The 25,505-nt window shown below is 47.2% G+C and overlaps 1 protein-coding gene across 2 annotated transcripts in view; it reads right to left on the reverse strand.

Annotated features, from left to right (window-relative positions):
• Window positions 1–6,076: 6,076 nt before the first annotated feature.
• The window catches only part of LOC148144394 (uncharacterized), a 121,084-nt gene continuing 101,655 nt past the window's right edge, over window positions 6,077–25,505 (reverse strand). Inside the window, exons 1-2 of one of the 2 annotated variants that reach the window (XM_087974726.1) lie at window positions 24,062–24,462; window positions 6,077–8,481 (exon numbers count right to left, since the gene is read on the reverse strand). In XM_087974726.1, the coding sequence (XP_087830852.1) occupies window positions 7,074–8,081 (1,008 nt within the window). In that variant the 5' untranslated portion in view covers window positions 8,082–8,481; window positions 24,062–24,462 and the 3' untranslated portion in view covers window positions 6,077–7,073. Of the gene's footprint in view, window positions 8,482–24,061; window positions 24,463–25,505 lie in introns of those variants that run through there. The other variant, XM_087974727.1, reaches the window with a different exon arrangement.

Below are 25,505 nucleotides of genomic sequence, written 5' to 3' on the forward strand. Positions count from 1 at the left end.
AGAGGAGCAGCAGTAGCTTCAGAAGCTCAAGGTCCAACTTGCGCATTCAGACAATAGGGGGGCTCTTCTGGGTAAAATCTGGGAGTGAAGCAATGTCTCCTCCTTTCCATTCCTTATCCTGGGAGGGAGAGAGAAGGGGGGAAGCACTGTTCACTTGCAGCAACGGGAGGCAGAGAGTATGAATCCAAGCAGGGAGCAAACTCTGCAAAAGTCAGTTTCAGTCGGCTTCTTCTGGAATATTGTGTGCAATTCTGGTCTCCCTTCTATAGGAAGGATGTTGTGATACTTGAAAGGATTCAGAAAAGATTCACAAGGCTGTTGCCAGATTAGGAGGGTTTGAACCACAAGGAGAGGCTGAATAGGATGGGGCTGTTTTCCCTAGAGCATCTCAGGCTGAGTGTGTGTTTTTTAAAGAGGTTTATAAAAACTTGAAGGGTGTGGATACGGTGAATAGACAAGGTCTTTTCCCTGGGATAGGGGGAGTGCAGAACTCGAGGGCATAGGTTTAGGGCGAGAGGGGAAAAATTTAAAAGGGACCTTGCAGTCAACCATTTTTTGTAGAGGGTGATGCGTGTATGGAATGAGCTGCCAGAGGAAGTGGTGGAGGCATCTGGATGGATATATGAAAAGGAAGGGTTTAGAGGGATATGGACCAAGTGATGGCAAATGGAACTAGACTAATTTTGGATATCCGATTGGCATGGACAAGTTAGATTGAAGGATCTGTTTCTGTGCTTTATGTCTCTGACTGTATGACTGGTGAAAAGCGTTGGCATTCGTCGAAACATTTATGTGACAGAAAATTATAAGAGGGTAAAGATTAGCCTCACGTCATTGATCCATGAATCCTGGTGTAGTATGGATGTATTTCCAGTAATAGAGTCAGTATGGCATGGAAGGAGTCCAAAATGATGGCTTCTTTTACAAAAAGTCACACTTAAAACTTACATTTCCAGAAGACTCAGATTTAAGACAACCGTGCGTTAATATAAGACAGATAAGTCTGGGGTATATGTTACATATTTGATGGAATGTTTATAGCTCTCAAAGCCTGATTTGCAGTTGTTGCTGGGCTCGTAATATTGTACAGCAGAATATTGTGTATCTTCAGTAGGAACGTCAATACCGCATGATAGATGTCCATTCAGCAACTTGAGTGGACTCTTCAAGGAGTATGCAATCCACCACATTACCCTGCTGTATACATTTACATAAAGATCAGCACAAAGATCTTGGGTATTAAGAGAGGAAAGAATGTTCCACAGAAACTAGAATTGTGTGTTTTGATTTTCTATTGTGGACTGACAGCGATGACCTTTGCAACCTCTTTCCACAGGAATATTACAAGAGAAGAATTTGGAGGCAGAAATCTCAGACCAAACATCACATCGAAGTCTGACAGTCGCTTGATTCACCAGGACTTGGATATTGATGGCCTTGAAAACAAAGGGGAGAAGGTCTGTCTGCTTAGTTAGGTTTTAAACGTAAGTGTGACTGGAAACTCAGAGTCTCACATACCCACACACCAGAGTAGTGACTGGAACATGCTTTACAGACTGAATGCGAGTCCTCCAATTACCAGTTCACCAGTAACACCACACCTATGCTGTAAGTGTGAGCGAGTTTCAACTGATTGTTGAACCTGGAGAAATACGAGTACACCTGCACCATGGAGAAATCATGAAAATGCAGGGAGTGTAGGAACGGTTTCCCTTCCCCGCCTGCCCGAAATTCATCAGCATTTATATACCGGGCAGCGGCCAATCACCTGCATTCAGCACAGGAAAGGCTTCACTCAGTCGCATCACCTCCTGGTCCACATTGTGGAGAAACTGCTCATCTGCCCTGTATGGTGAAGCAGATGAAGGACATTTTTTTTTATCCTGGATGGAGCATACTGCAGGTATACCTGAAATAGATACATTTGTCTCTGTCCCATTGAGTCTCCAGCACAGGGCCAGGCACAATTGGTCTCGGTGTTTATTCTCCACATGAGCCTCCATCCACCCCTCTTCATTGCTCCCCCATCTCCCCTCCATCAGCATAAGGGTATCCCCCACTTTTCGAAAGTTCACTTTACACTACTTCACTTTTACAAAAGACCTACATTAATATCTGTTCTCACAAATCGAAAGAAATCTGAAGAGGATTGTCGCTTTTACAAAGAAAGGCATAATATAAATTAATTCATGGTAATTGCTTCTTCGCTTTAGGCCCATTTCAGCTTATGAAAGGAACACTCTACTTTCAAATAGTGGGGGAAAGCTGTATCAATACAATACAGCACAGTCACAGGCTCTTCTCACTTGGTTTAGGCACACACACCCCCTCAAGCCTGTGCTAATACTTAATCCTTACTTAGACCTGCTATTTATTGCCCATGTGTGGTTTCTGTTCCTCTGTTCACCTCCCCTTCATGTGTCTATCAAGATACACCTTAAACATTGTTAAGATGCCTGCTTCCACTACCTCCACTGGCAGTGCGTTCCAGAAACCCACCACCTCTCTGTGTAAAATCCCCACCCCCACCCCACCACTTCTCCCCCAAACAGTCCCCCTTTCACCTTGAACCTGTGCCCTCTTTTAGTTGATTTTTCCACCCTGGAGGGAAAAAACGCCTCTGACTATCACAGAATCCCTCCAGCGTGGAAACAGACCATTCAGCCCAACAAGTCAACACCGGCCCTCCAAAGATTAACACATAGAGACCCATTCCCTTACCCCTATTATCTACATTTACTCCTGACTAATGCACCAAACTTACACATCCCTGAACATTGGGGCAATTTACATACAGACAATCCAACTTAACCTGCCTCTCCCTGGACACTATGGGTAATTTAGCTTCGCTAATCCACCCTAATCTATACAAGTTTGGATTGTAGGAGGAAGCCGGAGCACCCGGAGGAAGCCCACACAGACACGGGAGGTGGGGTGCAGGGACAATGTGCCAACTCCACACAGATAGTTGCCTGAGACTAAAATCGAATGCAGGGCTCTGGCACTGTGAGGCGTCAGTGCGAACCACTGAGCTACCCTGCCACCCCTGTCCAGCCAATCTGTGTGTCTCATCATTTTGTCGAGGTCTCCTCTCAGCCTCTGTTTTTCCAAAGAAAACAATCCAGGTTTATGCCTCCTCTGCTCGTAATGAGAGCCCTCGAGACTAGGCAATGTCCTGGTGAACCTTGTCTGTACCCTCTGCCAGAGCACCCACAACCTTCCTGTAGCATAGTGACCAGAACTGCACACAATATTCCGAATGTGGTCAGAATAAAGAGCTGTAACGTAACTCTTACATTCAAGGAACCGTGCTGTGTGCCTTCTTGACCACCATGCCCACCTGCATTACCACTTCCACGGATCTATATGCCCAGATCCCTCTGTATGCCAGTGCTCCTATGTGTTCTGCCATTTTTCATACAATTCTTATATTTCCTTCATCACTATCGAGGTTCACTTTAACTGTCTTTCTCTCTTCATCTCTTTTTCCCCCCTCCTCACCCCTCCACACATCAGCATATCATAAGACCATAGGAGCAGAAATTAGGCCGTTCAGCCCATTGAGTCTGCTTCGCCATTCAATCATGGCTGATACGTTTCTCAACCCCAATCTCCACGTAACCCTTAATCCCCTTGATACTCAAGAACCTATCTATCTCAGTCTTAAATATACTCAGTAACTTGGCCTCCGCAGCCTTCTGTGGCGGTGAATTCCATAGATTCACCACACTCTGGTTTAAGAAGTTTCTCTCCCCTCTGTTCTAAATGGTCTTCCCTTGACACGAAAGCTGAGCACTCAGGTTCTAGTCTGTCCTACCAATGGAAACATCTTCCCAACATCCACGCCGTTTATTATTCTGTAGGTTTCAATTAGATCCCCTCTCATCCTTCTGAACTCCATGAAGTATAAACCTAGAGTCCTCTAATGTTCTTCATATGTTAAATTTTTCATTCCTGGACCATTCTTGTGAACCTCCTCTGAACATGTTCCAGGGCCAGTACATCCTTCTTGAGATATGGGGCCCAAATCTACATACAGTACTCCAATTGTGGCCTGACCGGAGTCTCAGAAGTACATCCCTGCTTTTATATTCAAGTCTGATCAAAATAAATGCCTGCATTGCATTTGCCTTCCTAACTACTGACTCAACCTGTAAGTTTACCTTGAGAGAATCCTGGAGTAGAACTCCATAGTCTGTCCCCATAATCTTTCTGTTCCTGAGTAGCAGCAGAGATTTACAGATACCTCGATTGTTTTCAGGGATACCAAGGGATCTTGGGAATTGCCAGTATCTCGGGAGGAGGCAGAGAGGAATGTGGTGTGGTCCTGTAAACTCCAGAAGTTTCCAAACTCCCTGAGTCAGCAGTAACTCTTTCTGGACCAAGAAACAAAAGGGCCACTGAGAAACTGCTACATCAGAAGACCTCAAAAGCAGAAATGAGGCCATTCAGCTCATTGAGTCTGCTCCACCATTCAATCATTCTTACCTATCAAGGGTTACGGGGAGAATTGGGTTGAGAAACATATCAGCCATGATTGAATAGTGGAGCAGACTCAATGGGCTGAATGGCCTAATTTCTGGTAGTTAGTCATCCCTGGGTAGAAGGACGCAAAACAACAAGTTGTTTCCTGGGACCGATGAGCTAAGTGTTTAATAACCTCATGACAAAAGGACAATTAAGTTTGTCTGTGGAAGGAAGGCACTGACGTAAAGGGGTTTTTTGCAGGAAAGGCTGTATCAAACAAGCCACTAACCCTCGAGGATAAGGAGGTAAGCTACAGACCGGAGATCTCCAGAAGTGTGGGGAGGTGGTGTTAGAATCTAAAGAAGCATCACATCACAGATTTGAAAGCGAGGAATCTCCACCAGAATGCAACTCCAGAAAGATGCAGCAGCAGTACTTGGAAGAAGAATGCTGCACTGAATCCCTGGATACTTCCAGAGACAAACTGTTGGTGGAAACTCAGTTAAATTCTGCCATCAATTGGGTGATAGCCAAGTTGTGAGTGAGGTTGAACTTGGTTACTTGAGTTTTATTTTTGGTTGCTGCATACAATCAAGTGTAAATCACTGTTTCAGCAGTTAATTGTGTGCAGTTTCTGAGTTAAGAGCCAAATTAAAGCGATTCACTCACAACCACAGAGAGAGGCTGGGATTCATGTTGACTCCATTGCATTCAGCACTACATCACGTCAATACTCTTATAAAGCGAAGGCTGACAGCACCACCTTTCTCAAACAGAGGAGAGTGTCGCCCAATAATCTATAAAATTAGCATGAAAAGTGGTGTAACCTGCTCTAGTGAGAAGAATAAATCCCCAACACTTTAAAATCAACAATCAGCAATTTATTTATCCAACTCTCATGGTGAACAAATGAACAAAACTATTAACAAACTGGATACAGGCCAGGAGCAGATGGGTGGCACCAGTTTAGTTGGGGATCATGGACTGGTTGGTCTGAAGGGTCTGTTTCCAGGCTGCATGACTCCATCGCACGGAATGAATGGGGATCCATCCCAAAGATGATAAAGGTTTCAAGCACCACCTTAGGCAAATGTGTGGACACCCCTCCAGATAACTGAGGGCAGTGGGACACTGAGGGTCAGTAGATCAGTCAGCCAGCCAGTTCTCTCCAGGAGACTTCTCTCTTAAGAAAGGAAGTGGTTTCCTGTCCCATCAGCCAGATTATCCAGTTTGGATTAGGTCCTATATTTCCAACAAAATAGGTAGACAGGGCAGTGTCTATAACAAATATGTTATTAAACTTGGAAGTGTGCTGAAGACATATACAAGGATGTTGCCAGGACTCAAGGGTCTGTGTAAAAGGGAGAGGTTGGACAAGCTAAGATATTTTTATTTAGAGCATTAGAGACTGACAGGGGCCCTTAGAGAAGTGAAGTGATTGTGAGAGGCATGGAGAGGGTGAATGCACTCAGACGTTTACCCCGGGGTTGGGGAAGTGAGAGCTAGAGGGCATCAGTTTAAGGTTAGAGGAAAAAGAATAAAAGGGAATGGGAGGGGCAACTTTTATTTTTATGCAGACGGTGGTACACATATGGAATGAAATGCCAGCGGAAGTGGTTGAGGTGGGTACATTAACAATATTTATAAGGCATTTGGACAAATAAGTGGATAGGAAAGGTATGGAAGGAAATGGGCCAAGTGCAAGGAAATGGGCTTAGTGTTGATGGACAGTTTGGTTGGCACGGACCATGTTGGGCCGAAGGGCCTGTCTCCTGCTGTGGGACTCTATGATTCGTGTCTCTTTGTCGGTCTGACAGTTTTGAGTTTCCAAATGAACATCTTACTAAATCAGGCCGAATAAACTCCAATCTCATTCATCAACTCTGATGCGGAGGTGCTGGTATTGAATTGGGGTGGACAAGGTCAGAAGTCACATGGCACCAGATGAAGTGATGAAGGAGCAGCACTCATGAAAGAGCAATGCTCTTAAAGTTTGTATTTCAAATAAACTTGTTGCACTGTAACATGGTGTTGTGTGACTTCCGACTTCTTCAACTCTGGGTTTGTCTCAAACTTGACGGGATACTTTGTCCAACTCGGCATATTTTATCAGTATCGCTTGGAGGAATTCTTTTTTTTAAAGATTAGATTCCCAACAGTATGGAAACAGGTCCTTTAGCCCAACAAGTCCACACTGGCCCTCCGCAGAGTAACCCAGCCAGACCCATTCCCCTATTCCTATTCCTCTACATTTACCCCTGACTAATGCACCACACCTACACATCCCAGAACACTATGGGACAATTTAGATGGGCCAATCCATCCTAACCTGTACACCTTTAGACCAGGGGAAGGAAACCGGAGCACTCAGAAGTAACCCATAGAGATGTGGGGGGGACATCGTGAAAGATACACACAGACTGTCATCCCGAGGGTGGGATTGAACCCAGGTCAGCATCGTGAGGCAGTGGTACTAACCACTGAGTCACCATACCACCCCTGAGCCACGTAGGTGGGCTTGGGGGGGTGGGGGCGGGGAGGGGATGGTGAGTCCAGCACAAAACAAAAAAAGCCCACTGCACCCACTGTCAGAATGGGCAAGAGGTTCAGCCTTGGGGGTGACCCACTGCAGCGTCACTGGTGGAATCTGATTGTTGGGTGCACTGGTGCCCCCGCTGGTGCCTCCGCAAGTTGCAGGACAATGTGAACCTCCGCCCGCAGTCGGGGCAGGCAAACGGCCTCTCCCCGGTGTGGACCCATTGATGGGCCAGCAGTTTGGAGGAGCGGGTGAACCCCTTTCCACACTCGGGGCAGCTGAATGGCCTTTCCCTGGTGTGGACCCGCCGGTGGGACAACAGGTCAGAGGAATTGCTGAAGGCCTTACCACACTCAGAGCAGGCGAAAGGCCTCTCCCCCGTGTGGATTCGCCGGTGTCTCAGTAGGTCGGAGGAATTGCTGAAGGCCTTCCCGCACTCTGGGCAGCTGAAGGGCCTCTCCCCCGTGTGGACCCGCTGATGGGCCAGCAGGTTGGAGGATTTACTGAAGGCCTTCCCGCACTCTGGGCAGCTGAAGGGCCTCTCCCCCGTGTGGACCTGCTGATGGGCCAGCAGGTTGGAGGAATTGCTGAAGGCCTTCCCGCACTCTGGGCAGCTGAAGGGCCTCTCCCCTGTGTGGACCCGCCGGTGCCTCAGCAGGTTGGAGGAGTCGCTGAAGGCCTTCCCGCACTCTGGGCAGCTGAATGGCCTCTCCCCCGTGTGGACTCGCCGGTGCTTCAGCAGGTCGGAGGAATTGCTAAAGGCTTTCCCGCACTCGTGGCAACTGAAAAGCCTCTCTCCTGCATGGATTCGCTGGTGGGTCTGGAGGTTGTCCACACAAGTGAACCCTTTCCCGCACACAGAGCAGTAAAACGTCCTCTCACCAGTCTGTATATGCTGGTGGGCCAGCAGGACACAGGAGCAAGTAAAGCCCTTCGCCCGCTTGGGGCAGGAGAACGGCCTCTTCCCAGTGTGATTGCACTGATGAGCCGCCAGGACAGATGGGACACGGAAGCCCTTCCCGCAGTTGCCACACTTCCATGGTTTCTCAACGGGGAGTGTTGCCTCAGGTTTCTCCATGGCCGAAGCTTCAGCTGCACACACACACACACACACACACACGTGTACAACCCCGCCGTGAATTCTTCTTTCCAGGCAGTAGAGTTGTTTCAGGCTCCACACTTAGTGCGCTGTAACAGTCGGGTCTTTCAACCAGTTCCCCGTACTCAAACAGGAAGCAAAAAGAAAGCTTTGCTCCTTCTCACAGAATCATAGTTGAAAATTGTTGCGGTCCTGATGGATTGAGTGACTGTCAGACATTGACGTGAAAGTGAGGAATGGAGACGCTGGAGAGTCAGAGTCAAAAAATGCGTCGCTGGAAAAGCGCAGCACAGCAAGCAGCATCAGATAAGCAGGAAAATCAACATTTTGGACTTGAGCCCTTTATCTGTTGACTTTGAAACTTCTGTCTTCAGATAGTCTGTAAGAAAAGATTACAAAAATCATCACTGCCAGTCCGGTTAAGAATGAGACATCAAGGCATTGACACTGACACCAGAGATGTGGCAAATGTTAGTGGCAAGCCAGACTGATAAAGATATGTAGCACAGAAACAGACCCTTTGGTCTAATTCATCCGTGCCAACTAGATAACCTGACCTAATCTCGGCTGATTTGCCAGCATCTGGCCAAAATCGTCTAAATCCTTCCTAATCGTATACCCATCCAGATGCCTTTTAATGTCATAATTGTACCAGCACCCACCACTTCCTCTGACAGCTCTTTCCTTAAACATGCCACTTTCTGCATGAAAGAATTATCCCTTAGGTTCCTTTGTTAAGTTCTTTTGCTTGAGCTTCTTACACTGCAATACGCCAACTTCTGTGAACAACCAAACTTTATTAAGTACAGTACAAGTTGTGGAGAAACTCTTCACACTCTTCGCAATGCTTGAACACAACAGTACCAAAAAAACAAACCCCTTAAACAAAGTAAAACTGAAACAGAGGCTTACAGTTGAAGTTAGAAGGGCAGAAGGAGACAGTATTAGCAGCCTTTCTCCAGACAGCCCACTGCTTAACTCACCCAAACAAGACTTCAGCTTTCAGGATTGACCACTCCCCTTTCATTGTAGAGGTCACTTCTAAAACATAAAAGCTTTGGCCTCAAGTCTCACCTGTTCACACATAACCAAAAATGCCTCTCAATACCGTTTTTCATCTCTGTACTAAACCAGTCGCTTCGGAGCTTGGGTCTTTTTACCACCCCTCTGAAAAAAAACCAAGGACACAGCATCCTTGAGAAGAAGGACCAGCTTTTAGAAAAAAGGACCAGCTTTGTGACAGAGGGATATAGGCCAAACACTGGCAGATGGGATTAGATTAGTTTCAGAACATAGCATGGAGTAGTTGGACTGAAGGGACTGTTTCTGTGCTGTTTGACTCGGTAACTGTTCTGCAATGGTGTGAAAACCATTTTCTTGCCTTCCCCCATAAACGTCCACTTCTTTGTTGTTCCAAAATCAGATGAACTCAGCCTTGAATATATTCAATGATCCCATAACTGCAGGAAGACATCCCCAGTTCTGAACTCAATTCCTCTTGCTAATATACCACTTGCCTTCCTCATTGCTTGCTGCACCTATCGGACAACTGGCATTAACTGGTATGGAAGGACGCTGAGGCCCCTTTATACACATTCCTGATGAAGGGCTCGTGCCTGTAATGCTGACTCTCCTGCTCCTTGGATGCTGCCTCATCTGCTGTGCTTTTCGAGCACCACACTTTTTGACTCTGATCTCCAACATTTGCGGTCCTCACTTTCTCCACATCCCAATATATCACCATTTAAACAATGCATCTCCTTTCTGCTTTCCCTCCTGTTTTAAAAAATTCTCAAGGTCAAGGACCAGGCTCGCAGGAAAGTAGTCTGACACAGAACAAACAGCCAAGAGGCGAGTCTGCTAGAATATAAGTGTTTTATTCCCCGCAGCGTCGCCACAACCAGGTCTCGTACTTACAACGGGTCTGGTTTATACTCACTCTACGTGTTACCGGAACTGGGAGCCGTCAGTTCTCGTAGAGCGGTTGCCAACAACCCACGCTCGGCGGTTAAACGCAACCCCGGAGCAGACTCTACCGAACTGGAGACTTTTCCAGCTGATATACTCTTTTCGAGATCTAAACATTCATGTGAACAGCAGAGCAAGGCTGAAAAACACATTCCATTCTGGTCACATACAGATAAGAAGATTCACACGGGAAGGTGTGTAATAAGATTCACACGGGACTAAGCGACACCTTCCATTTTCGGTTAGATTCACACATGTATTGGAACACAATTTTAACCCTTTCACCACATTCCACTGCTTGGCCCAATACATGTGTTACATTATGATTCACACATGTATTGGGACATAATTTTACACCACATTCCACTGCTTGGCCCAATACATGTGTTACATTATGAGCACACATGTATTGGGACACACCACATTCCACTGCTTGGCCCAATACATGTGTTACATTATGCCCATATGTATTCTTTCTAACAAGCGCCTACGTACACGCCAAATATACAAGCAAGTCAGGACATTACAGCATGTTAAAATCACCAGGACCGCTACCAGGATCGACAAGGGTGGGAACAGGAATGTCCCCGCAGTGGAGGACATACCACTCAATATGTCCCACCAATGATGAGCTGACTCCACGTCCACTACACGGGCAGCATGTACTACCTCCTGTCCATGTATAAAGGTAGACACCGTAACCTTGGTGACATTGGTTTGATGCTTTCGTAATATCTGCTTAAGCTCCTCGGATCGGTCCAATGCTCGCTTAAACCGATCCAGGGAAATGTTCCAAGGATTCATCAGCACTTTCCACTGCACCTTGGTAAAGTGGCGAGCACTGCTATAAGTGGCCAACAGATAGGTCTGATTCTGCCAGTGCCACTGATAGACATTTGAGAGGCATCCCGAGAACGGTGCTGAGGGAAGCATAGGATGTGGATTATTGGTAGCCACACAGAGCGTGTGTGGCCCAATCTGCCACATCATGTCCCTTGGAGTTTCAACAGTCCATTCGCACAGGGCCGTTCCCTTAGTCAAGCAAGGGTCCCGATACCTGTCCATCAGTAGGCAAGTTTTCCCCTGATCAGTCTGTTCACAAGCGGACAGATCATAGGTAATATTGGTATCTGGGCTAAACCACTGTCCCCTTGTCTTCAGAAAATAATATCCAGAAGATGTAATCACTGGTAATACATAATATCGACAGACCGTAACAGTGTGGGTTACATTCATGGTAACAAAGTATCCATTACACATAGTTGCGTTACACCATGTTCGTTCTGGATGGGTTATCATCCACAATTTCTCAGATACATTCCATATTCCCCTCCACGCTTGTACATTGGGGGATGTTACCACACGCAAAAAGCGTTCTTTCTGTATTTGAGCATGCAACATTTGAATATGACAGGCAGTCCAATTTAACTGAGCCGTAATGTTCTCAAACAGTTCCTGAGTGGCACCCCAGACATCCAGTTCCCATTGCAGAGATCGTATCATTATTTCAGCTGTCTCTCCTTGAGTCATCATTACGGATGGCATCCACCTTCCAATAGTATGTAGTCCTTGTGAGGTGGCCTGTCCCGTGTTAGATAATTTAGTACGGGTTACCTCAGAGTCAATGGCATTCGAGATACCCATAACAGTTCCTGCGCCTCCCAGCAGGGTGTCGTACCACGCTCGTCGCCGCCTCTTGGTATGACACTCGGGTATGAGGGGCAACTGTACCCGCCAATGAACATCAGTGTGCAGTACCGCCCGGGCCATCTGTGTTCGATGCGACCGCACGCCCCCCGTGGCACCCCTCTTCGGTGCTGGCCCGCCCCGCGTGGGGTTTAATAACGCCTCAGACGGGGCGTTCGTCGAGGGCAGTACCATTATTAACCACATGAATCGATGACGATTCCGAATATCGGTGGCATTGCGCAGCCACAGATCTTCCCCCCGAGCTGTGACGCTCCAATGAGTCCCCGTTGTCCCGCATGTCTGGGTGCGTCGGTCCCACAAACACGTCTTGACTTGGGCATTTACCACCAGGGCGCAATTAGGCGGTATGAACGATATGTCATATTTTTCCCCATCCCGGCGCATGTAGCACTGTGCACACGTGTACAATTGACAGTCGCTGGTGAGAGTCAGAACAACGCACTGCTGACCGGGTTCACATGTAAAATTGTCCTGCGTCCGTCGCTGGCTACTGGCCTCCCACCGCACCTCATGGCGGGCGACCGGTACCAGCGTCCAGGCCGTGATACCAATGCCCTGGAGTGGCCATCCGATCGCGAACATCGCCAATAGGAGTCGCAATCCCCATGACCACCCCATGTTCAAGGCGGAGGGCCAGCCTGCGGGTGCATAGCAATTACAACATTATTTAGGTCTCACGTAAGTAGCACTGGTTCGCCGGGACGTTTGCCCAGGTCGGGTCCCCGGGGTACATAATGGTGACCAGACTGTCCTTCCCCTGTGCTATGATTTCGGCCGGCCTGGGGGGGCCGGTTGTCTGGCGCACCCATACCTTGGCCCCCTTAGTGTCAGTAGACCCAAATCCCCCCGTCCCACGCTCAGTAACCGTAACGGGAGCTCCCGTCTCTTCCACCGTTGTAAGGTTACATGGTTTAATGACCAATTGCGCTATTCTGTCCCCCTTCTGTATCACGTAAGGTTCAGCAGTGATGTTGACCAGGACCACCCCCAACTCCCCTTGTTAGTCCGCGTCAATTACGCCTGCCATCACATCAATCCCCTTTAGTGACAGTCCCGACCGCGGGAGGATATGCCCATAGGTTCCAGGGGGACAAATCAATCCTAATCCGGTCTTAATCACCGTAGGTTTCTGTTGGATCAAAGTCTGGGCAGTTAGTGCTCGTAGGTCCAGTCCAGCCGAAGCCGGCGTGGCCCTTACGGGAATATCAGCTTCCTCAGCGAATTTCCACATTTTAATAGGCTGAGTCTTTGGGGTATCACATACTCGTATCATCCTATTCAAGGGTGTTACCCCATTTCCTAATGGGCGGTTATTAATTTGTTTCACCACCCGAATTAGTTGCTTCTTCCAACCTGTTAAGTCATTGCAACCTCCTGCTTTTCGTAGTGAGGACTTCAGAAGCCCATTCATTCGTTCTATAAGTCCCGCAGCTTGTGGGTGATAGGGTACATGATAAACCCATTCCACGTGGTTATCGTGACACCACTGCTTTACCACCCTTCCTGTGAAATGGGAGCCATTGTCACTCTGGACCTGTATGGGCAATCCATAAAATTGTTCAATCAAATCTAAACATCGCAAGGTAGCCTGTTGATTGTTGTGACGACAGGGATGGGCTACCAAAACCCCAGACATAGTGTCCACAGCTGTACATATGTGGTTACATCCTTGTGAGGAGGGTAAGGGACCCACAAAGTCCATTTGCCAGCTCTGTCCCGGACCATCCCCCCGATGGATATGTCCCATCATGTGTTGGGGCACTCCCTGCCGCTGATGTTGACACTGCTCACACTGGTTTACTGCAGTCTTAACATCATCTACCATAAGATCTATTCCTCGGTCTCGAGCCCATTGCAAGGTTCCTTGCACTCCCCAGTGCCCAGCCTTAAGGTGTGCCCATCTAGCTAGGTCCACTGAGGTGCCCCTTTGCACAATCATGGTTCGGACGATACCATCCACATATCGGTTATGTAGAGCTTCCACATCATTTCGAGATGTATGGGCATCTACGTGGGTGATGGATATGACCAGGTATTGAGCTTTCTCCCATATATCTTCCCATAACTGTTTACCCCATACTTCCCTATTCTGGATCATCCACTGATTGGCCTGCCAAGTTGGCATCCATTGTGTCATGCCGTTAACCACTGACCACGAGTCAGAGAACAAACAAACTCCCATGACCCCTGCTTGCATGACTACCATATGCACTGCTTTTAATTCTGCCCACTGACTACTTTTTCCCTCCCCTAATTCTTCTAGGGTAGTGCCTTGTTTTGGGTTAAAGGCGGCAGCTTTCCATCTACGCTGTCCCGCTTTCCATTGGGCTGACCCATCTACGAACCAAGCCGTGGCTTGTTCATCCGGGGTCAGTTCATCATACCGTTTTCCCATCTTAACGGGTGATTCCTTGTATTCAATCACCTCAAACCGTTTTTCCCCTTCCTCAGGGGCCTCCGCCACTTGCTCATGTAGGACTGACACTCCTTTCTGTCCAGTCCGCACTCTCTCCGACACATACCATTTCCATTTAATGATGCTGCTCTCTTGGGCAGTTCCTATTCGGTGGGTAGTGGGGTCACTAAGTACCCACGGAAGAATAGGGATAGCTGTTCTCATGATCACTTCATGTCCAATGGTCAGGGCTTCGGTTTCCACCAAGCCCCAGTAGCATGCTAATAACTGTTTCTCAAAGGGGGTATACCGTTCCCCTGCCGGGGGTAATTTTCGGGACCAAAATCCCAATGGCTTACGGGTTCTTCCCTGTTTTTGCCATAAGCTCCAATTGGCATAATCCCCCTGTGCTGAGACTTGCAGTTCTACAGGTCCTGACTGTATCTTTCCCAAGGATACAGCTTGCTGTATCGCTTGCTTGGCCATTTCAAATGCAGTTTGATGGACCTCCGTCCATTCGAACGCTGCCTTTTTCCTCGTAACTCGATACAAAGGTTTTAAAATTTGTCCTAAATGGGGAATATGCTGTCTCCAGAATCCGAATAACCCAATAAATTGCTGCACGTCCTTCTGGGTGTGAGGGACGGCAAAGACCTGAATCTTATTTTTAGCTTTCGCAGTGATTTCCCTTTCCCCCTTGTTCCACACGATTCCTAAGAATTTTACCGTTTGTGAGGGACCCTGGATTTTGGCTGGGTTGATCTCCCACCCATATCCTCGCATATGTTGAACCAGTTGGTCCAGCAATTCCTGAACCTGCTTCTGACTTGTCCCCTGTATCATCATATCGTCAATATAGTGCGAGATCATCACTTCGTCAGGCACTTTAAAGGCAGCCAAGTGTTCTGCAACTATCCGGTGGCAGATAGTAGGGCTATGCAGATATCCTTGGGGCAATCGCGTGAACGTGAATTGTCTACCCTCCCAAGTGAATGCGAACTGTTCCTGCCTATCTTCGGGAATAGGAATTGTGAAGAAGGCATTAGCCAAATCAATTACTCCGTACCACACCCCTGGATGATGTTGGATTCGTCCTATAATAGTGACGGCATCCGGGACCGCTGCCGTCAAGGCCGGAGTGTGACGGTTTAGTTGCCGATAATCTACCGTCATCCGCCATGACCCATCGGCTTTATGTACGGGCCATAAGGGGTTATTCCACGCCGTGGTGCATGTCCTAAGCACTCCCGCTTCCAAATAATCCTTAATTGTGGCGGATATTTCTTTATGTCCGCCGGGAATCCTATACTGTCTAAGACTTATTACGCGATCGGCGATCGGGATGGGGAAGGGGTCCATTTTAACCTTTCCCACTAACACCGTCCTACAGCGCAAAGCCATTTTCGTGATTCCAAATTCAAACTTCCCTTGTTGGAGGTGAAGTGTTAAACCGGCCAGAATGTCCATTCCCAGGATCCATTCTCTAACTGGTGTAATGATAATTGAATAAGTTTTAATGGGCATTGTACCTATCTTTAGGGGCAATTGTACTGTTTTTCCTTCAATCAGATTATCTCCCAGCCCAACCAGCGTGACTGGGGTTCCTTTAAACTTATGGGGCGTCCCATAGATTAAGGTGGCCTCCGCCCCTGTGTCCACTAGAGCCATAACGGTTTGGACGGATTTGCGCCAATAGATAGTCAATGATACATGAGGTCGAATGTCGTCTGCTGACCATTGGCTCGTTCGTGGGCAAACCCTTGGGGCTTGGCCCGATTCCTATTGTTCCTCCCATTCATCTTCCCCAGACAGCACTGGGTAAAGACGTTTGCCTCGCCCTTCTTTGTTCTTGCCTTTCTTACTAGGTTTCCGGCCACGCCTATCCACTTTATAACACTCTCGGAGGGGAGGCCGTACCTCCTCCTCCTCCTCGTCCTCCGAGGATTCCCACCGCTGGGAAGTGGAAGTTCTACCCCTTCGAGGCTCATTAACAACCGGACCCCGTGTCTGACATTTTTGTGTTAGTAATTCCACTAGGTCTTCCATAGTGGGTCGGGACTCCGTCTCTACCCGGGACACCTTCAGTCCCTTTCGTCTGCATAAGTCTTTTAATTCCGGTGTAGGTAGGCCATCAATCTCCGATGCTGGGACCTGCGCCTGTATCAAAGCTTGCCACAAAGCACGCCGTGAGGGGCCTTGGTTACTTCCTTGATTAGGGTTTACTTTTCCCCCTGCCCGAGCCTCAGGGCGACGCCCCTCCGTGCCCCCCTGAGAAGCACGGGTTGTGGGTCCCCAATCCCCCAAACCACCCATCTCCCTCATCATACTACGGGCATCTCCTAGGGTTTCTCCCCGTCCACTCAACATTATGGTTAATAACAGTGGTTTATAATGGGGGGGGGCAGTCTTCACTAGGTGGTCTCTAGTCTGTCTACTAACATTTGTGTTATCTACCTCGTCCAGCACTCCCAGCAACAGGGCATCCCGCACACACAAACGGGTTAGCCTCTGAACCCCTTCCTTAATTGTTGTCCAAGTTCCTTCCAAGGGGGGCCAATCGGATGGGAAGGGATACTGTTCGGCCACTGCCCTGGCATACATCCCAAATAAGGTCCCCATACTGCGATCTATTACCATATCCTTGGCTTGTCTGCGGTACCCCAGGTCTATGGCAGCATCCTTTGCTAATCCACCAAACTTGGGAGCATCCTGATAGTCTACCTGCACTTGTTGCCCCCCTTCCTCGAGAAGCCGAATTAGCCATAGCTCTAACGGCTCCCCAGGATTACGTCGGGTTTTCTGGGTGATAAACAGCACCTCATCGGTAGTGAAGTCTTCCGTTAATTCAGAGAATTCTGCAGGAGGCTGAGCCCGCGGTAATTCATGCATAATTGCCTCCCCTTGTTCATTCCGTATAGGGTTTCCTTCCTCATCTAACATTACCTCCCGTTGCACTGGGAGACGTCTCTGAACCTGCTTTCTCCTAACCACTGGTTTAGCTTGGAGTACGGGTGGGTCCTCTTCGTACTGATCATCTGAATCTCCCCAAATGTTCCCATCCCAATGATCGATATCCCACCGATCCCCGTTATTTAACTGGGCTACAAACGCCCGTACTTGTACTGGGTCCGGGGTTCGAGGGACCTTCCTTTTCTCTTTCCGTTTCTTAGCAGACAGATACATAATAGTTCGTCCTGCTAGTTCAGTTAATGCTGTCAATTCAGCTTTTAACTTCATAATTTCCTGCCTCAACATAGAGGCATCTCCCGAACTGAGTCCCTGCTCATGTTTCAGGAGGGCTAATTCTGCTTCAGCTTTTTGGCGCTTGTCTGACTGTTGTCTACAAGCCGCCGCACAGGCCCACATCCTCCGCTGTACCCCAGGCAAGGGGTTCTTCGGCAGGACTGGGATCCTCTCAAGGGTGGACAGCAGCGACCCTGGGGTTCCTACGCCCTCGGCCTCCCAGTTCTCCGGTCGCCCCCCACCATTTCTCAAACAAACTGCCACGCCATGCCACGGTCCATGCCATCCCGGGACGGTCGGGACCTCCACAGTTTGTTCCTCTGGTTTCTTAGCCTTTTTCCAAAACATTGTTCTGTATCAAAATCTTTCCTCAATTGCGATTGATCCTGCCGACTACGCCAAAATGTTTTAAAAAATTCTCAAGGTCAAGGACCAGGCTCGCAGGAAAGTAGTCTGACACAGAACAAACAGCCAAGAGGCGAGTCTGCTAGAATATAAGTGTTTTATTCCCCGCAGCGTCGCCACAACCAGGTCTCGTACTTACAACGGGTCTGGTTTATACTCACTCTACGTGTTACCGGAACTGGGAGCCGTCAGTTCTCGTAGAGCGGTTGCCAACAACCCACGCTCGGCGGTTAAACGCAACCCCGGAGCAGACTCTACCGAACTGGAGACTTTTCCAGCTGATATACTCTTTTCGAGATCTAAACATTCATGTGAACAGCAGAGCAAGGCTGAAAAACACATTCCATTCTGGTCACATACAGATAAGAAGATTCACACGGGAAGGTGTGTAATAAGATTCACACGGGACTAAGCGACACCTTCCATTTTCGGTTAGATTCACACATGTATTGGAACACAATTTTAACCCTTTCACCACACCTCCCCACCCCCCACAGGGAATGCTATCACTTCACATCGTGGTACTGCATTTTCCATGAGTTTGCCAACTGAGACACAGACCTGGCCAAACTTTTCCAGAATCTGTCCCCTCCATAAATTGAGATGAAGAGAGAGACACACACAATAAAGGTGTTTCTGATTAGTAGGAGGACCGCGCTCCTTCCGGTCCTCCAGGGCTTCCTATTGGCCCAACAATAGATCACGCGCAATTTCCGCGGACAGCCAGGAGCACGCGCAGGTTTTGCTGACACCGGCGAACATGCGCAGTGTGCGTTGTCACCGAGGAGCATGCGCAAGATGCTCTGTGAAGTTGCTGGTGTTACCGACAGGTTTTGTGCCCAAATGACAATCGGAGACAAGAAAGGCTGGAGCGACATTTTATATTTATCCTGCGGCTCCACATTTTATTCCTTTTGCATTTTATTTGACGACTCATCTTTTCCTCAGGGTAGGGGACTCCCAAACTGGAGGGCATAGGTTGAAGGTGAGAGGGGAAAGATTTAAAAGGGACCTAAGGAGTAGAAAAAAAGTGTGAAAGTTAATTCCCCTTAAGTGCCCTCTCCAAACCTGCACATCTTTGGATTGTGGGGAGAAACCGAGCACCAAAGGAATCCCACGCAGACACAGGGAGAATGTGCAAACTCCACTCAGACAGTTGCCCAAGACTGGGATCAAACCAGGGTCCCTGGCGCTATAAGACAGCAATGCCAGCCACTGAGCCTGTTCAGAAAAAGCAGCAATTGATTTATATTAGGGTGGGAGGGGAAAGGATAAAAAGGGACCTAAAGGGCAACTATTTTACGCAGCGGGTGGTGCGTGGATTGAATGAGCTCCCAGAGGAAGTGGTGGAGGCTGGTACAATTACAATATTCAAATCTGGATGGTATATGAACAGGAAGGTTTGGAGGGATATGGGCCAAGAGCTGGCAAATGGGCCAAGATTAATTTAGGATATCCGACAGGCACGGAACAAACAGTTTGTTTCCATGTTCCACTACTCTATTTCTACATCGTCAGAACTGTTATGACACGGACTGCACCCCCCACTAATTTAAACCCAAAAAAGATTTACCCCATGTGATAATATGAAAATTCAAGAGGTAAGGAACTGTTTCTAAAAGTCACTATTTAAAGTTTTATTTAATGATCTCGGACTCTAACTTGCAAGTGTTTAAATCTGCTGGGATTTTTCGTACTGCCAAATCTATTCAAATCTGTCTAAACTAGTTCAAATCTCGGACAAAAGCCCTCAAATTTTACAACACTGGGTGCAACCTCCCCCACCTAATTTAAACCAGCAACAGAGAGAAGGTTTAACCCATGTGGTAATCTGTGAAAATTCAAGAACCAAGAAACTATTCCCAAAGGTCAGTATTTAAAGTTAAAATTAACAACTTTATTTATTAACGTCTAACGGAGAATAATTAATTAACAACAATTTACAACTCCTTTCTCTAACCTATCTTCTACCTTCCCCTGTATAATACCAGTCGAATAAAAACCCCTGATTAAGATTTACCGAAAGATTCAAACTTCAAGACCAGCCAGCTGTTAAATCTTCTCTTTGTACCTTCTTCTGTAGATTTGCTCTCCAGGTCGGTGTCGATGTTTTTTCTCTGTGCAGACTCCTTCTCTGGACAGGTACCTCTCAGAGTTCTCACTAGCAGCCTACATTTGTTGGTCTTTTGGCAGTTCTCCTGTAACTGTTCAACTTTTTTTTTGATTTTGTACTCCAAAGCATCAAATCATTTCATTGGTGTTAATATTAGATTAGATTAAATTCCCTACTGTGCGGAACCAGGCCCTTCGGCCCAACCAGTCCACACCGAGCCTCCGAAGAGCAACTCACCCAGACCCATTTCCCTCTGACGAATGCACCTAACACTACGGGCAATATAGCATAGTCACTTCACCTGACCTGCACATCTTTGGACTGTGGGAGGAAACTGGAGCACCCAGAGCAAACCCACGCAGACACGGGGAGAATGTGCAAACTCCACACAGTCAGTCACCCAAGGCTGGAATCGACCCTGGTGGTGTGAGGCAGCAGTGCTAACCAATATTCTCAAAATACTAAATTCAAATTTGATTGGAATTCAGTATTTTGGGGCAAGATTTAAATCGATTGGCCAAAATTGAGTATGTTTTTGTCTCCAGGCAACCCAGCTGAGCTGTTTGACCAAATGTTAAATTGTTACCTTGTTCACAACGCTTGGTGCTACGTCAGGTGGTTCTGCTCGCTTTTCAATTCTCTTGAAGGTAGAATACACCTCTACACCTTCTAAGAGAACCAATTTTTCAAGACTAGGGTTCGGCCATTCACCCCTAACAGGAGAAAGTGAGTACTGCAGATGCTGGATATTAGAGTCAAGAATGTGGTGCTGGAAAAGCACAGCAGGTCAGGCAACATCCGAGGAGCAGGAAAGTTGACATTTTAGGCAAAAGCCTCATTCATCCCGAACAGCCTGTCCTCAACTGCACATAGTTCAATGCAAGTTTGAGAAAGATGGCTGCAGCTTTGTCTTAATATAAAATTGAACATGCGTTCAAACTTTAATGCTATTTCTGAATATATTATTTTAGCTATTCTCAATTTGAAAGATCAGCCATTTCTCGTGCACCCCCATCTCCCAGGCAGTGTCATCACCAACCATTTTCTCTCTCTCTTCTGAGAAGAGCTTGATACAGCGATCAAAGAGAGTTCGAGGCATGAGAAAGTTTAGTGGGAGTTGGAAGAGATACAGAATGGACAGGGTGACAGAGTGTGGGGCCATTGAGAGACTGGGGGGAACAGAGGGTGGTGGGGGCGGAAAGGAAAGACTTGGGGGTCAAAGGGTGGAGGAATAGAATGAAGGGGAGAGAGAGAAAATGGGGGGCAGAGAGTTACGGGATGAGAGAGAATGGTTGGGGGCAGTGGGTGGGGAGAGAGACAGCACAATTCCCACCTTCCCCAGGACTGGGGCAGTGTCCCATGAACTGGAACCTACTCCTCCCACAGCAATCATTTCTCAATCCACATATGGCTAAAGCAGAAGATTTATATAATCCCTGCAGGCCATTTCACCTATCAAATTCACACCGACCTTCCACACAGCATCCCACCCAGACTCATCCACTTACCCTACAGCCCTGCAGTTCCCCATGGCTAACCCACTCTAACCTGCACATCCCTGGACACTTTAGCACAGCCGATCCATCCGAAACTGCAGATCCTTGGACTGTGGGAGGAAACCGGAGCACCCAGATGTAACCCGCGCAGACAGAAGAGGGAGAACATACCAAATTTCACACAGACAGTCATGAGAAGGTGGAATCAAATCGCTTCTAACAATTCTCCCACACCTGTAAAACCCTGAGCACCATGGGTAATTTAGCAGGGCCAACCCACCCTCACCTGGGCAAAGATAAAAATCACATGACGCCAGTCCAACAGGTTTATTTGGAAGCACTAGCTTTCGGAGCACTGCTCCTTCATCAGGTTGTTGTGGAGTATAAGATCATAAGACACTGAGTTTACAGCAAAACATTACAGAGTCATGCCACTGAAATGATACATTGAAGAAACCTGGATTGTAAAGTCTTTCATCTTTTAGAATGAGTTGCTGGTGTCATTAATATGTAAATCCCAGAACTTCTTCTAAGGCTCAAGATAACTTAAGGTTTTATAAGAAAAGATGACAACTCAGCTCAGACAATGCATTAAAGGTGTGAGGCCAGAGTCTGTCTGTATCCCAGTTTTTGAGTCAGACTGGTTCTATTTCCAAAGTGGAATTTATAAAATATTCCATGTATTGTCTGCCTGCAGATTGTGCATTTTTTGAGCAAAATAGATGGTATGTGCAAATACAAATTCACCCCATAGACCTCGGTGTGTTTGTGTGTGCGCGCGCGCACACACGAGAGAGAGAAAAAGTCTAGTTCCATACTGTATATCTCTATGTCTATTGCATAACAGATGCGTTATTTCTGTTGATGTAAATATTGTTATAAATCATAGCTGGGTACTAATACTTAGATGTAAGGGAGAGAGAATTCTTCAATCAGGGCACTATAAGAATCCTGGCAGACCCCTATTTCTAGTTTACTTGCCAATGAACAGACACAAGCACCTATTTAATTCTAACTTTTCACTTATTTTGTTATATTTTCTGGTATGATACTCTTTGTCTGGATGGTTTACAGGCTGGGAGATTGTGGATTGGACTTTGATTGACTGAATGATTTATTGTTCCAGAAGGTGTCAAAGGAGGTTAAAGCTTCAGCAGAAATGAAGCAGAGCTGAGAACAGACAACAACTGTGGGAACAGTGAGATCAATAGAGGACAAAGAAACCAGGACCTGAAATCCGAGCTGACACCAGACTACCCTGTGATCAGTGCTTTGATTAGCAGTGTCAACCCTCTACCTTTACCTCGCTTCCCATTCGACTTGAATGCCACATCTCCCCTCAATATTTAGGATCCAATCCTTGTCATCCTGAAGCCATGTCTCTGTAAGGAGTCCCAGATCAAAACCTGGAGTGCAGGTTCATAGTTCCTTGAAGGTAGAGTCCCAGGTAGATATGACAGTGAAGGCAGCATTTGGTATGCTTTCCTTTATCGGTTACAGCACTGAGTAAAGGAGTTGGGAGGTAGGTGATTTTGCAGCTCTACAAGACATTGGTGAGGCCACATTTGGAATATTGTGTGCAACTCTGGTCTCCTGCCCATCAGAAGGACGGTGTGAAACTTGAAAGGGTTCAGAAAAGATTTACCAGCATGCTGCCAGGTTTGAAAAAAATTAGCTCTCGGGAGAGGCTGAATAGGCTGGGGCTGTTTTCCCTGGAGCGTCGGAGGCTGAGGGATGACCTTAGAGGCTTGTAAAATCATGAGAGGCATGGATAGGGTAAATAAACAAAGTCTTCTCCCTGGGGTGGGGGAGTGCAGAACTAAAGGTTTTGGGCGAACGGGGAAAGACATAAAAGAGCTCTAAGGGGAGCCTTTTCACACAGAGTAGTGCATATATGAAATGACCAGCCAGAGGAAGTGGTGGAGACTGGTATAATTACAGAATTTAAATGGCATTTGGATTGGTCTATAATAGAAGGGGTTCGAGGGATTATGGGGCCCAGGGCTGGCAAACAGATGAGATTAGGATAACTGATAGGCATGGAGAAAATGGACCGAAGGGTCTGTTTCTGTGCTGTACATCTCTATGACTCCAATATAAAAGGTTCAGGGGGATATAGGTTGAACACAGGCAGGTGGGTCCAGTTTAGTTTGAGAACATAGTCAGCATGGACTAGTTGGACTGAAGGGTCTGTTTCTGTAACTGACCTGTACTGGTCTTGCCTCCCCCATAACCATCACATCTTTGTTGTTCAAAAATCAGATAAACTCAGCCTTGGATATATTCAATTACGACCAAACTGCAGGAAGGGGTCCCCACTTCTCAACTCAATTCCTCTTACTAATATACCACTTGCCTTGCTCACTACTTGCTGCACCTGTCTGACAACTTGCATTGACTGGATTAGAAGGACGCAGAGGCCCCTTTGTTCATCCACACATCATTGCTGATGAAAGGCTCGAGCCTGAAATGTCAATTCTCCTGTATTTGCCATTGAAAAAAGACCTGGACTAACTTTCCCAGAGTCTGTCCCCTCCCTGGATTCACTTCGTTTCCCTTCAGTTCCTGCAAGTCAACAGCTCAACCCCGGAATGGAGAAGGGGGTGAGAAAAGAGTGTGCTGTACTCACAGATGTTGGAGAGAGGAAAGAAGTTGCAGTTGGGGTGAAGCTCAATCTTCGTTCATAGAGAGAGGAGCAGCAGCAGCAACTTCAAAAGTTAATTGTCCTACTTCCGCATCCAGACGATGGGTTTGCTGTGATTGGCAGGAGGACCAGTCTCCATCCGGTCCTCCAGAACTTCTCATTGGTCCATCAAAACAAGGTCACGGAGTGTTTCCGCTTGTTGTGTGAGCATGCGTAATGTCTTGCTGACACTGTGGAACATGCGCAGTGCGTTGCTGACACCGAGTAGCATGCGCTGTATGGAGACGTTGGCATTACTGCAGATTTTCAAAGTTAAAAATCACACAATGCCAGGTTATAGCCCAACAGGTTTATTTGGAATCACTAGTTTTCGAAGCGCTGCTCCTTCTTCGGTTGGTTGTGGAGCAGAATCATAACACACAGACTTTATAGCAACAGGATTGCAATGTCATGGAATGGAATATTAAACAACTTTAGCTTACCTCTACCATTTTTTAGAATGACCATGTTAGTTTTGATTCCTTCACATGTAAATCCCAGAACTTTTCAAAAGTTACGTTCTCAAGATAGCTTTTAACAATAGGTGTCATCTCAATCAGATAATGCATTGAAGGTGTTAAGTTAACGTCTGTCTGTGTCCCAATGTTAGGTCAGACGGATTCTATTTCTATCGTGGTATTAGAGAATCTTACGTGTATGAGTTTTTGAGCAAAATAAAATGCGATTCTGCAAGTACAAATTCAACCCACAAACTTTTATGTGTGTGTGTGTGTGTGTGCAGGAGAAACCGTGTGATCATGTGTGTGTGAGAGAGTGTAATGGGGTATAAGTCTGTCATAGGGTGTGTATGTGTGTGTGAGTGAGTGAGAGAGAGAGAGAGTGTAATGGGGTATAAGTCTGTGAGAGGGTGTGTGTGTGTGTGAGAGGGAGCATTTGAGAGAGCGTATGTGTATGAGAGAGAGTCTGTGTGAGTGTGTTGGTTTGGAGGAGCATGTATTTGTGTGAATGCATGCTTGTGTGTGTGTGTGTGTGTGAGAGAGAGAGAGAGAGAGAGAGAGAGAGAGAATGCATAGTATAGTAGGGTCACCTGTAGTGTGACATGAACCCAAGGTACTAGTTGAGGCCATCTCCATGGGTACCGAACTTGGCTATCAGCCCCTGCTTGGCTAATTTGCATTTTTGCCTGTCCTGAAGTCTGCCTTGGAGGATGGTCACCTGAAGGTCCAAGGCTGAATGTCCCAGACCGCTGTAGTGTTCCCCGACTGGGAGCGAACACTCCTGGCTGTTGATTGTTGTGCAGTGTCCATTCATCTGTTGCTGTAGCCTCTGCTTGGTCTCACCAATATACCAAGACTCAGGGCATCGTTGCCTGCAGCGTATGAGATAAAAAATGTTGGCTGAGTCACATGAGTACCTCCTGCACTCATGG

The sequence above is a fragment of the Chiloscyllium plagiosum genome, unplaced genomic scaffold (assembly GCF_037043375.1).
Source record: "Chiloscyllium plagiosum isolate Xiang-an unplaced genomic scaffold, Cpla_swu_hap1 HiC_scaffold_27, whole genome shotgun sequence".
Lineage (NCBI taxonomy): Eukaryota > Metazoa > Chordata > Chondrichthyes > Orectolobiformes > Hemiscylliidae > Chiloscyllium > Chiloscyllium plagiosum.